General features: G+C 37.1%; 1 protein-coding gene across 2 annotated transcripts in view; it reads right to left on the bottom strand.

The window, feature by feature from the left end:
• Positions 1-13,477, bottom strand: part of LOC148947245 (dnaJ homolog subfamily A member 2-like) — a 46,390-nt gene that overhangs the window by 7,042 nt on the left and 25,871 nt on the right. For both annotated transcript variants that reach the window (XM_089096951.1, XM_089096952.1), the window contains exons 5-6: positions 10,736-10,869; positions 670-1,011 (exon numbers count right to left, since the gene is read on the bottom strand). In XM_089096951.1, the coding sequence (XP_088953077.1) occupies positions 670-1,011; positions 10,736-10,869 (476 nt within the window). The remainder of the gene's footprint in view (positions 1-669; positions 1,012-10,735; positions 10,870-13,477) is intronic.

Genomic DNA, 13,477 nt, shown 5'->3' with positions numbered 1-13,477 from the left:
AAAAAAATAAAATTAAATTTTACCAGGGGCAATGACCTTTCCTGGGGATTCCCATTCTTACTTTACCACTTGGCTGAATAGCACCCTGTGCAATATTGTCTAAAAATCAAATGAAAAGCTTACGAAGGGCAGTAAATTTCCATGAAGGACATTTAAGTGCAAGAACCCCATCGTCTAAGTGTTTAATAGCCATATGCGTAAAAGCCACCACAAAATAAAAAATCCATGAGAGAAAGCTTCTTCTTCACACACAGATCTTCCTTTACTGTCTTGAAAATTCATGTTTTAACAGCGGTTAAAAAAATCAGATGAACTAGTTGCCAGGGGTAGACTTTTTCCTTAGAGATGCATGTACTTAACTTCATAACCTGGCTGGGTAGCGCTAGAGGATATATGTTGCCTTTTATTCTAAAAGACGAAGTCTAGTTCACCAGCGCCATAACTAGAATTTGGTCAACACAAATTTTGTTTATCGTTAATCTAAATTTGCAGCTAGCACAACGTATCGTTGTGAGTAAATGAAAATGTGATAGCTTCTTGTGAACTGGCTTCAAATGTCCACCAGCCAGAGTTATGCCAGGATAAGTTTTTGTATTAGGCATATTTTTATTCGAAAAACTTTTACTAGTTTCCAATAGTCTTAATAAAAAAATCAAATGAGGTACTTACCAGGGGCAATGACCTTCCCCGGGGGATGTTTAAGCACCAGGTCTCTTCCGTCTAAGTGTTTAATAACCATAGAGAACCCGCAAAGAGAATCCGTCAGAGAGAGTTTCTTCTTCACAAACAAATCGTCACCTACTCTTTTAAACAACTCATGTTCTTGTTCTTGAATGACCATAACGACGTCACCAGTAACATAGCCAGGAGTTTGGTCTCCTTCCCCTTTAAATACAATCTTCTGGCCGTGTCTCATACCTTTGTCAATGTGCACTTCTAAAAGCTTTGATTCCGTTATGGTCTTTCTACCTTTGCATACTTTGCACTTATCTTTTTCCGGTATTACTTTACCTAAAAAAGCCAAAAATTATACTATTTACAGAAACAAAATTATCCGCACAAAAAAACCTTACTATCTCCACTCATGAACATATCCAGGACCTTATTCCTGGCGATGGGTGTGGGGAGGGGTGGGGGAGGGAGATACAAGCTTATGGTAAAGCTTACCCATTACATTACTGTATTGCTTGAAATAATACGATTTTGCTACCTTTGCATACTTTGCTCTTAGATTTTTTTCTAGTATTAGTTTATCTTAGAAAACAAGCCTTTCGAAAAACGAACCGCATTAGCATCTCTTTCCCGACAATGGGAAAGAATACAATAAATTCCGTAGAAGTTTATTTGGGAGATGAGTTGGGGAGTCACAATTTTGGTAAGTAGTTTTAGCTCTGCTCTATTTCGAAATGATATGGTTTTGTTCCCTTCACCCTTTTCTAGTACCAAATAACTGTAAACTACGAAAAAGAAAAAAAAAGAGCACAAAAGATACAGCTGGCTGGTTCTAGGCATTTACCCCCACGGGAAATACCTCCCCCCCCCCGTGGAAAATAAGGCTTTCCAAATTTGAAATTTTATTTGAGTTTTTTTTTAATTTCCGTAGGGGGAAGGAATTTTTGTACTTCTTCTTTCGAAAAACAGCACCTGGAATCTATGATAGACTCCTTTTGGCTTCTAGGAGGTTTCATGTAAGTAAACAATTAATACAACGAAAAGCAACACAATCAACAGATAAACCTGACAAGTTTTTTTTCCTTCAATTCTTAAGGAATATAATACTCTTGGTTTTCATATAACAAAAGCAATTCATATAACAGAAAAAAAAAGTAAAATAAGAAACAATGGAATTGGATGGTTTGTGGGTAGTAGGAGTACTCGAGCTTATATAATCCCATCAATTTAAGGCCTGGAGGCCAGCTAGTACCTATTCGGCTCTTGCTACTCGCTCTCTTCTGCACTCACTCCGCTTTCTTCAAACAATATTAGCATCCATGAGAAAATCAATTATGCTTTTGTACAAGTATCTTTCATCTGATGCATTATAATTGGCTTTAAATAGCTCGTCAATATCTTTATTCGTCTTCAGTCTTTCAAATGTACGTTTTATATTTGCTGCCAGGTAAGCTGTGCTGTAGCATTTAAAAATTATATGCTGTAAAGTATCTGGCACTTTTAAACAAAATCTGCAGTGTGGGTCGTCCCTTTTATTCCATTCATGTTCTTCCTTTCTTAAAATCAGAGAGTAACTGTTTATTCTGAAATAAAGAACATTAGTTTCCCGATATGGGAAGATCAGAATAGGAGGTAAGAATCGTTTTATAGGTATTCTATGTCGGGTTATGTCACGTAGAGTGAGAGATGTTGATAGAAATGGGTGTATCCACTGTAGAATTTGCCAACAGATCAGCAATTTCATTATAGTATATACCCTTATGACTTGGAACGTACTGAAACTGGATGATAATATTTTTCTGTTGAAGGTCAAAGAGAAGGCTCCGAAGGTAATGTAGATCTGAGTCGGTGTTGATTTGTACACTTTAGAAATCAATTGTAAGGCTGACTTTGAGTCTGAAAAGACAACGCACTTTTTGATAGTGGAGGTTTTGCTATAACTACCTTAAGTGCCTTGATTATAGCTTTAATCTCAGTAGTCAGGATGGATGATCTATTTTGCAGCTTTGTACGAATACTTAAAGAGTAGCATGGGATTGTCGTGGCTGAAGCAGCTTTGGACCCTTTTACTAAACCATCTGTGTAGATTTGTAGAAAATCAGGATAATCATTTAAGACGTTCTGTTTGAAAACTATCTTAATCTGAGTGGGGAAAAACTTGATATCTTATCCATTATAATCTCAGTACATACATTAGTAGGATTAAACTTCTATTTTGGAGGCTGAAGATGTAAAGTGCAACTCTCTGCATCCTTATTCCAGTCGGAAACTAGTTCAGTGAAAAGAATCTAAGAGCGGATATTCCAGCTATCATTCATTGAACAATTATTGATAAAGATTTTTGAAAACAACCAATGCAATTGACCAATTACTTGGATTTTTTTTAAAACTTGATTACCAGAATGTTCCTCCTTTCTTACACTGATAGCATACCAGTTAGTGCCCGGACCTTAAGACTTGGGGTATGGTTGTGAAAAACAAAGGCTGTTTTTATTGCCATGTTTTGGAGGATTTCCAATTTTGCAAAACTTGTTTTGCAACATCCTCCGTATGCTTCAATACCATACTCAATCTTTGACCGGATAAACCTTTTGTAAAAATCTAGCAGAACAGTTGGTGAGTTGGCCCTTTTAGTAGTAGCTAAACGTTTTAAAGAAAAAGCCTTTTCATGCAAGATTTTTTAACAAAATCAATATGGTTTTTCCAGGTCAAACCATGGTCCAAATGGATACCAAGAAGTTTGGGAGAAGGGTCGTAATCAATTTCATTTCCATTTATCCATATTTTGGGAGGGACAAATCCTTTTCTTTTGTAAAATATAATTGCCTTAGTTATCGGTAGAGAATAAGCCATAGAAAAGGCCCATAGTTCTTTCATCATTTGGTTTAATTCTATTGCCATATCATTTTTATATTGGACCCAGAGCTGCAAATCAAAAGATCGTCAGCAAACTTCGCTTGGCAAGCATTATCAGAACTGAACTTTAAATTAGACAGAAACAAAGTGAACAATAAAGAGATGTGATGACCCCTGTGGGAGTCCTTTATGCACTGGGACTCTATGGACTCTAACTTTATAATACCTGTCGAATAGGTAACTATCTAAAAATTCCATAACCTCCTTTGGGAAGTCTATATCTAAGACTTATGCAGAGGAAAGTCTTATCAACACTGTCAAAAGCAACCTCAAAATCTACCAACGCGGCAATTAAATTCTTTCCTTGCTCTGTGGATTGTCTCATAGCAGCTTCAAGGAGGACTATATTGTCCACAGCGGATTTACCCCAACGAAAACCTGATTGGGACCTTGGTAGTAACTAGTTAGATTTGACAAACCATACCAGTCTCTTATGAATTATTTTCTCTAAGAGTTTAACGAGGACTGGTAAAACTGAGATAGGTCTATAAGATTTCACTCTATTGGTAGGTTTTCCTGTTATAGGCACTGGTACAATAATAGCCTGCTTCCATAACTTCGGAAATCTCGTACTCTGCCAGTATTGATTATAAATATGAAGTAGCTTGGTTTTAAAAACTTCCCCAGACTCAATTATACATTTATAACTGATTTCATCTTCACTTGCTGCAGATGAAATATTGACTTCCCCCATAATATCATTCAACTCTGTTATTGTCAGAGGCACCAATAATTCCTCCTTTGACTTGCCAGTATCATGGAGATTGTAACTGAGGGGTTTCATTGTCGCCAATACCTTTGTTTTCCCGAAGCTGACAGCTAAAGCTTCTGCCTATTCTTGTGTATTATGGGCAACAAACTCAAGTTTACGCTGTGTAAAACTCGAGAACAAACCGGTTTCTTCGCTGCTTTCTTTCAGCTTAGCGCGGGACAAGACAAATACAAGTGACAGAATGCATGGAAAATACATAATTTGGGCTATATACAGGGGTCGGCCACGACGAGGTGCACGAAAAAAGTGACCTTAGTTACTTGAGGACACCAAAAAAGTGACAAAAAGTGACTGCTCAGAAGCCGTCAGTCAGATGGATTACAAGGATCAAAATTACTACCGTAAGATCATCACAGGCCAATGAGAGCCCGAGAACTTACGGACGGAAATGCTGAAATCCTTATTTTTTTCTTCAACTGATTTTATTTAATTATACAAAACGATAACTTCGGTAAATGTACGTTTTCGATTAGGGCAGTAGGAACGAAAACTGACTTATTGAATATCCAGCGTCCGCCACGACTAAGTATAAGCAATCACTGGATATTACGTCATCACTTCTTTGACCTTTCGAAAGGCGATCAATTAGTTAGGATTTCCTCTTCAGAACAAGTACTTCAACCGATTCAGCATCATCTACCCTTTCCCTTTCTTCGGAGCGAGCTTTTAATGCTGCTTCCCGCATACTTTGAGCAAGACCAATGTTCAGGAAGTCCTTCTCTTCCACAGCTTTCTTCAACCGTTCCCCTGCCTCTCTCAGAAGGGTATCGCCTATTTCCTTCTGCTTAACCATCTCTTTTTTTTCATACAATGTCTGACTCTATGGCCGCTATTTTCTGCTTCTTCCACGCCATCTCCTGGATTTCTTGTGCAGCATCTTCCTTCTCAGCTTCAAGCTTCTCTTTCTGATTCTTATTGTCTTCATTCAATAAGGAATAGTTCAAAGCTGGCTCTAGCTGATCTACCCAGACAAAGCAGCTTCTTTGTGATCAGTACACACTGGTCTGTTCTCATAGTCGCGGAGCTCATCCACAGCAAAAGCCTTAGCATTCAGTGTCCGCTCTACTGTACACGCTTGAAGGCTAATCATTAGCAGAGCTGACCGAGAAAATCCTCTCTCTACGTCTACACTTCCATGAAAGAGCAACAAAGCTGGCTGGACGATCTGACCTAAGGCCTGATATTTGGTTTTACCAGAGGGTGTCTTCAGTTCCAGAATCTGTTGCCAATAGCTGTTGATTCGAGTACTCTCCACGGGTGGCGGCAAAGGATCTGACTGTATTAAAAATCATTCTCCCTGGACTGTTTAATGTCCGTTTCAAATGGAGGTTCTCTCGCGATGTGGACGACATCACTGCAACTCGTTCTTTGGCAATGGACTGGGAGGGCTTAGGCAGGCAAGGCTTCGGAAAAACTCGTTATTCACAGGGCGTTTTGTCAGCAGGTACTGTACAGCAGCTTTGATATGCTTTCGAATTCTCAGGAAAAAATTTCCTGTCTTTCAGAATAACGAATTCAATCTAAAAATCCAGGGCAGCAATCATTACACAAGGGTTGCTGTAGGTGAAGATCTGCAATACGAACTAAGCCTTAAAAACCACCGAAGATCCGGAGATTGACATCAAAAGCCAGCACAATCTGCCCCAAAAGAACTGTGCATAACCGTCTCAGCTCAAAGAGTACCCCAGGAATTGACGGCTCCTGTTGTTGAAATACACCGGGAAAAGCGGTGAAAGTTGCTGCAGAGCTTACAATAAACTCAATTTCGGCTTTCATTGTTTGCTGTTTTAGCCATTTTACAATTTTCAAATATTTTGCATTTGACATCAGGTACTCCAGAAATTTTTTCTTTGGCACGAATTCTAGCATTCGTGGGCAACAATATTCAATCAATGCAGGCCACTGTTCCATCAAGTGGCTTGCTGCTTCCCCTATGGTGAGCCATCTTGTGGAGACGTGTTTCATAAACTTACGCTGAGGAACTTTAACTTTCCGTTGGCACTGGTTGAAATCGTCAGAACGAGCTGGCCATCCCGTGAAAAAGTGGTAAACAGCGATGATCATATCAGAGCACTCCTCCCCGAGTTCTTGCAGCCCTTTCAGGAATGCATTATGCACTGCATGAATGTTGTAGGTTCCCAAAATTCAATAGGCCTTTTGAATACCTTTTTCTCTTTTCTGAGTCTATGATGGGCCACACTTTCTTATTGACACTGGGCCATCACTTGCAAGCATCAGCAATCTCTCAAATGAAAGTTCTGCATCTTCAATACTCTGCAGGATTTTCTGGATCTTCACTGGTTGCATGCCCCATATAATATGTCTGAAAATGCCAACTAGCTACTTGTTTCCGCTCTTTTGACCAGTATCGAACTCTTATTCGGAGCTCCTCTACCCCACCATTGTTCGTTGTTTCATCATATTCCAGCACAATGTCAGATTTCTGGATGTCTTCAACTAGAATTTCTCAAAAGTACGGATAAATAGCCTCCGTCAACAAGCATCTCGTTTTTTTTTAGCACTTAACGACAAGCCTTCTGGTACAGCATCAGGGAACATTGTTCGGAACACCTCGGCAATATGATCACACGAAGCTGCAGCAAAAGAACTAGCAATACTCTTTAAAACCCGAACTATCTCCGCCCTTGACGCTGCATCTCGCTCGCGGAGCATTTCCAGATTCTTTTATGGTACGCTATCGTCACTCTGTGAGTTTGGGTGGTTTTCGGTTGGAGCTGATGCAGCGACTCTCAACTGACGCTGGTTTAACATGACAGAAGCACTCTTTTTCTGATCTTGTGCAGCTGCATGTTGAAGAAGGGACTGGAATCCTTTCTGGCAGCTGAGTGTCTTTTTGCAAACTTTACAATAGAACGAGCTGTCACTCCCTTTTGTGCACCACTCTTTCACTTTATGCCCAGCACCGTCTTCCCTACTGAGCCAGCTCTCCAAAAATTTTGTCTTGCCCATTATCTAAGAACTGGTATAAGAATGGGTTTTAGGATGGAATTCGAAAACATATAAAGCTAATACAAATACAAACTCACAAAACCAATGAAAACACGAATTTAATCTTACATTTTGACGTCCTCAGACCTGTGGGCATGCATGCCTTTTGCAGGAAATGGTCTAAAATCAAAGAAACTGGCTAACACTGAAAACATACAGAAGGAATTTTGGCCTAACTGTCCATTTGCTAAGCAACCAGACAAGAAAGGATGCTAAGTAAACCAAGGGCCTGAAAAGAACCACAGGCAGTTATGGTATGGTAGAAAAGCCTTTCTACCTGTAGAAAAGTATTTTTCTTTCTATGGTAGAAAAGGCTTTTGCAGATGTTATCTGCAAAAGCCTAGATCTTAACACACACACACACACTAACCACGTTTATTACAGCCATATACATTGTGCGTCTTGAAATACAGTCCAAACTATCAAAAAAAGACTTACCTTTTTTTTATGAATTATGCCACAGTCGACAGTCAACTATAACATACTGTTTAACCAAAAAAATTAGGTCCGAAACGTCGAAAAAAGTGACTTCAGTGACAAAATGACAGAAATAGTGACAAAAAGTGACGGGTCCCAAAAAAAGTGACAAAAGTGACAAAAAGTGACTGCGGCCGATCCCTGTATATATTTGCACATAAGGGGGAGGGGGGTAGTATTGGGACAGTTTGAAGTCAGAAAACAATTCTTACTTCATAATATTCAGAATAAGTGTACCTAACACATATTACATGCAAACCTGCTATACTTTATCCCCCCCCCCCAATGTGTAAATCTATAGCCCAAATTTATTTCTAAAGTAACGAAGAAACTAACGAAAAAAACAGAGTGTTCTTGAATTTGACACAGCGTAAACTTGAGTGAGTGGCGCATAATACACATGTACCAAAATTCATTCCTCTACGGAAATTAAAAAAACAAAACTCAAATAAAATTCTCAAATTTAGAAAGCCTTATTTTCCAGGGGGGGGGGGGGGAGGAGGTAAATAAAGAAAGACTATATTGCTCTCCAGGTGTGACCCACAGACTCTAACAAATTGCATCTCAAGATATACAACTCCCACCTAGCATCACAAGGTAAAACTAGATATTAGTAAATTAATAAGAAGAAAACCTCTAGGTAATAAAAAAAAAAACTAGGCCCCAACATCAAGTTACATACAAAAAAAAAAAAAAAAAAAAAAAAAAAAAAAAAAACTGGTAAAGGTTGGTAAAGGCTGCATATGGAAAAAATCGCCTTCAACAAAGTGCATTATTCGTAATAGCGGGTTTCCACTTGTTTCCGATTAGATCACAGTCTGACTTGTCTACCCATGAAAAGATCTGACTTCGCTTATGTTTATATCTGCAAAAACGTTCTCCGGAGCACTCGCACCCCGGTCCGGGTTTTTATGATGGGTGAGATAGAGAATGATCATACTGGATAATTCTATAAACTGTGGATAAAAAGAAGAACAAAAAATCAAACAAAACAAGAAGACAACACCAGACGCGAATAATTTTCGTGTTGCAATTAATTAACGAGAAAAGCAAATATTTCGGTAAAGATCCCCCGTATATATAAATACCATGTTCTTAATTGCTCAGTGCCAAAGTGAGGCTGAGTGGATTCCTAAGTCTGAGTTTTTAACACTGGACCGAACACTCAAACTGCAGCATCAATTAGAGCTCGATGCTGAACTCGAGCGTTTCGATGAAGGCATAGACTTCTTAGTGTCAATGTCAATAATGAATGATGCTATAAGAAAGCCAAAAAAAAATATTCAAGAGGTGCTGATGAAATCCACGGTATGCAATTGTTTTGTGGTAATGCTAAGGTCATTTGAATACCTTGCTTTGTTTTATCAGATGACTTTCTGCACTCGATTAGTGCCTGTTGATGAAGGACCGAAACAATGTCCCTCATACCGCACAGTCTACTGCCCATGGCTAGTTGATGAAAAGGGTGAAAAGTATATTACAGACCTCATAAACTCTTAAGAGGTCTGTAATGAAAAGGGTGAAAAGTATATTACAGACCTCATAAACTCTTAAGAGGTCTGTAATTTTCCCAGGTCATCTACTCCGACTAATGGGTCAACAACATTGATTTCTGTATATAGAGGAAATTAGACAGGAATATATAATAACCCCTCATTAGTGTAATAATAGTATTATTGAGCCGCAACATGGTTGTATTGCACAGTTGTTTATTTGGTGTAGCAATTATTACGCTCATGAATTACGAGGAAAATATCCTGAGTCCAAGCAGATCGATTTCCCGAGTTGACTAACATTTTTCTCAATTAAAAGTGTCAATATCTTCCCATCAATGGTAATAATCGAGTCAAACTAGTTTGTCACAGCAGTACTTCATTTCCGGTTTCTGGTGCTGTTGTTTATTTGGGGTTACTTTATTGTCCTTCAGCTCGAGATTAAAAGTTGGTGCTAATTTTAAATATTCAAGAACAATTAGAAATGCGTTTGGTTCAATAGTGCGACTACGTGGTATAAATCGTCGTATTATTTTAAGTTCTCTTTTTAATGCAGTTGCTGTCACGCATGTTCTCAATCCTGCCCTTTTCTCCGAGATTTTAAAATCTTCAACTCGTCTTCAATTCGCGTTTGCTATTCCAAATTGTTTGAAAGTTTTACTTGGTTTTCCAACATGTTTTAGTAACACAATCAGTTTGGAAACTTAAAATTAAAGAGCCGTTGGAATTAGCTATGATTAAGATAGATAATTTTTATCATAAGTCTGAAAGTACTCTCTCTATGCACAATCTTTCCCCTTTTTTTCCAGAATTTAAATATTTGACATTTTTTTTAAAAACTATTTTATTCAGTTATGTTATCGAACCTACTGTAAATCACTTTTACATTTTTACGATCGTGCAATTCCTTAAAATGAAATCTAATTATTTTATCTTACATATTTTGTTGAAAGTTTTTCTTTTCCGTTATCGTGTATATTATTTTGCATTTCATTTTTTTTTGTTTTTTTTTCATATGCCATGCCAAAATGTTGGCCAAAACTGGCAATAGTTTCTAAGGTCAGTGTGGTCTTAGAAACTATTTATTTCATACTGCCTGAAATCTCTAGGAAATGGACTAGAGAATTAGAAAATTGTAGTTAGTAAAACAGTAGAAAGAAGTCTAGATGATGAGGAAGAGAGGCTCTAGCACAAAGTTTACAATGTCAAGTCGGTGCAGTTCAGAAACAGCAAAAATGAACTGTAAGCTTATCTTCTCGATTAAAATTAATTTCATTAGCCAAGCAAGGCCATTTCCTTTTTAGCAGCATAAGATAGTTTGTCCCCGATTTTTTTTTATCCATGGTTTTTGGCCAATACATCATGACTTCAAAAAAAGTAAAAAAAAGCTATTTACCTTCGCCTTGACAATCGCTGCAAGTTGACTGCATTTGCTGTACCATTCCTGGACCAAACTGTCTATAAGTTACTTTCACACCAGCACCATTACAGCCTGTACATCGCTTTGTACTGCCAGATACTCCACCAGTGCTAATAAAGAAAAAGTAAAGTAAAAATGGTGGTAGTTCAAAAAAAAAAAATTCCAGCGGGGAGTGACCAACGTACGAAAAAAAATTGCCAGAAAAACACCATATTTGTTGGAGTATTACAAATTTTTCACTTTTGTAAATTATTGGTTTTCTAGAGAGGGGGGGGGGGCTGAGGGCCGATCGTTCCTCACCTGGGGGAAGGGAGCTGAATAGACTTCGAAGCTCTTAGAAGTAAATCATTCCATTTTTTGAGACAGTAAAATTGAATTATATGGAGACCTTATAATGGATAATTTGAAAATAAAACAATAACTGCTTCACAAATGACTATGGGACTTGACGGATGTAGGTTTATTTTTCAGCGTTTAAAGAGCGTATACATGCGAATGACGACCTGGCCTTTTCAAACAAATATTGACGCGCTCTTGGCAAATTTCTAAAACATGAACAATCAGCGAAAACAATCTGCTTGACAAAGCCATCAAGAAGCACATACAGTGAGCAGTAAGTATTTCCAAACAAGTTACATTGAAAATATTCGCAGAAACTGAGAAAATCTCTCAAAGTTAAAAATTAGACTAAAATGGCTCAAAACGTTAGCCTATGCGTTTACCTTCAAGGAAATCCTAGTTCACAAGCTGACAGAAAGTACGGCCATCTTTCCAGAAAACCCCACGTCTGTCCAGCCCTTAAAAGTGATAAATTAAAATAACTTTTTCCACAAAATGAGTTTTTCAAAGAAAAGTAAAGAACTCCATTAAACCAAAAATGAGCAAAAATAAAATCAAATAATCTACCTAGCGTGAAACTACCACAAATCAGCATCGATAAACAAATGAAACCCAAAACAAACAGAAATTACAATAGTGATTGCAAATTACAATAAATAATCTAGTCAAACTCAAACGAGCAGAAATTAACATGAGTAGGGCTCAAAACCTATATGCCTTCCCAAGGCCAGAACATAATTTTCACTTTACTAAAAAAATATAAATGTTTTTATTTTTATAACTTAAATAAATCAAATAATTAATAAATTAAATAAATCGAATAAATCAATATATATATATATATATATATATATATATATATATATATATATATATATATATATATATATATATATATATATATATTAAGCTGACAATGCACATTCATTTGTATTTTTTCCAGTAAAGTGCGAATTATGTTCTGGCCTTGGGAAGGTCAAAGTGATCAATTTGGGTCAAAGGCTTCTTGTTATCTCTGAAAATACATGAATTTGGTGAATAAGATTTCAGGAATAGATCCGAAGCCTACATTTTTCTCCATTAATGTGATTTGAAGATTATATCTCTACTCCTTTCCTATTTCTAAGGTTTAGAAGATTGCATAGAAGTGAAGTCTATGTCTTAGCTTAAACAAAGAAAAACTTTTTTCCTTAATTTCGATTTGAGTCTATTTATCTTTGACCCTAAATTTTGAAACCACATTTCGAATGATTTGAGTGTGATTTTAAGCCACTAGGATTTTATTTTTTTTAATTTAATCTAAGATACAATTCTACAAATTGTATAAATCCAGAATTAAGAAAGAAATTAGACTTAAAACATTTTCATTTTTAAGAAAGTTAAACATTTATAACACAAAGTTTGTCTGAATTCATCGAAACTTCAATGCCCTAATGTGGGGGGTGGGGGAGAAGGTAGACACTTCAGAACTTTCCTGGTAAATAATTTAGGTTCTGTTTGCATTCCTGAAAGTTTCATTCAACCCAACGACTGTCCAAGATAGCAAAGAGAACATTACAAAAGATTCTAGCCCAAATTATATATGCTCATTGTATTTAGCCCAAATTATATATTTAGCCCAAATTAGCCCAAATTATATATGCTCATTGTATTTTGAATAGCGTGATTTTCATCTTCTTCTTAATTAAACGGCAAACGGTAAACAAGCGATGAGGAAAAAAGAGACGCGTTATTAAAAATACAATGGGTATGCATAACTTGGTCAATATGTTTGTCCATTAGGGATGGTGGGGTGAGAGGGGGGGGGGGGCCAAATGAAGCAGTCAAATTTGGGATATTAGATAGTATTTTGGAATGTTCTAGAGTAGTTTACTAATTTTGGAGAATTTTGGACTAGTTTGAAGAATTTTCTGATGTTTCATTATAGAAAGAAGAGCCACCAAACCCTATGGAAGTCGATCGCAAGAGCAATCAACGGGTACTATCAGCCGGCTGTGAGAGTAATAATTAATCATAATAAAGCGTTTCTTTTTTTTTTATTTGGTGCCTGCTAAAGCCACAAACTGTATAAATACATATGGAGGCATTTCTCATTAAAATTCCTGATTTTCCTAATTATTATACCACGCTCACTCAACTGAGCATGCTTGTGAATTTCTATTGAACTATCTTCATTCTGCACTATACCCTTTTTGATTCCAGCTTATTTATTCTTGGATGTTCTTAAAGTTCCAAACTTTGCACTTCTTTGGTGAGAGGTTTCTTTGGTCTTAAAAGTTTTCTTTGGTGTCGGCTTCAATTGAAAAGGCTTACTCTTTACCATATTTCTATTATGGATTGTTTGAACTAGTGCTCTCTTAAATATGTGAGAGGCTGACA

Source organism: Artemia sp. Qi Xiang Cuo, chromosome 11 (genome assembly GCF_049724085.1).
Source record: "Artemia sp. Qi Xiang Cuo chromosome 11, ASM4972408v1, whole genome shotgun sequence".
In the NCBI taxonomy this organism is placed as follows: domain Eukaryota; kingdom Metazoa; phylum Arthropoda; class Branchiopoda; order Anostraca; family Artemiidae; genus Artemia; species Artemia sp. Qi Xiang Cuo.
Note: the sequence above shows the minus strand (reverse complement) of the source record. Positions and strands in the feature narration are given on the sequence as shown.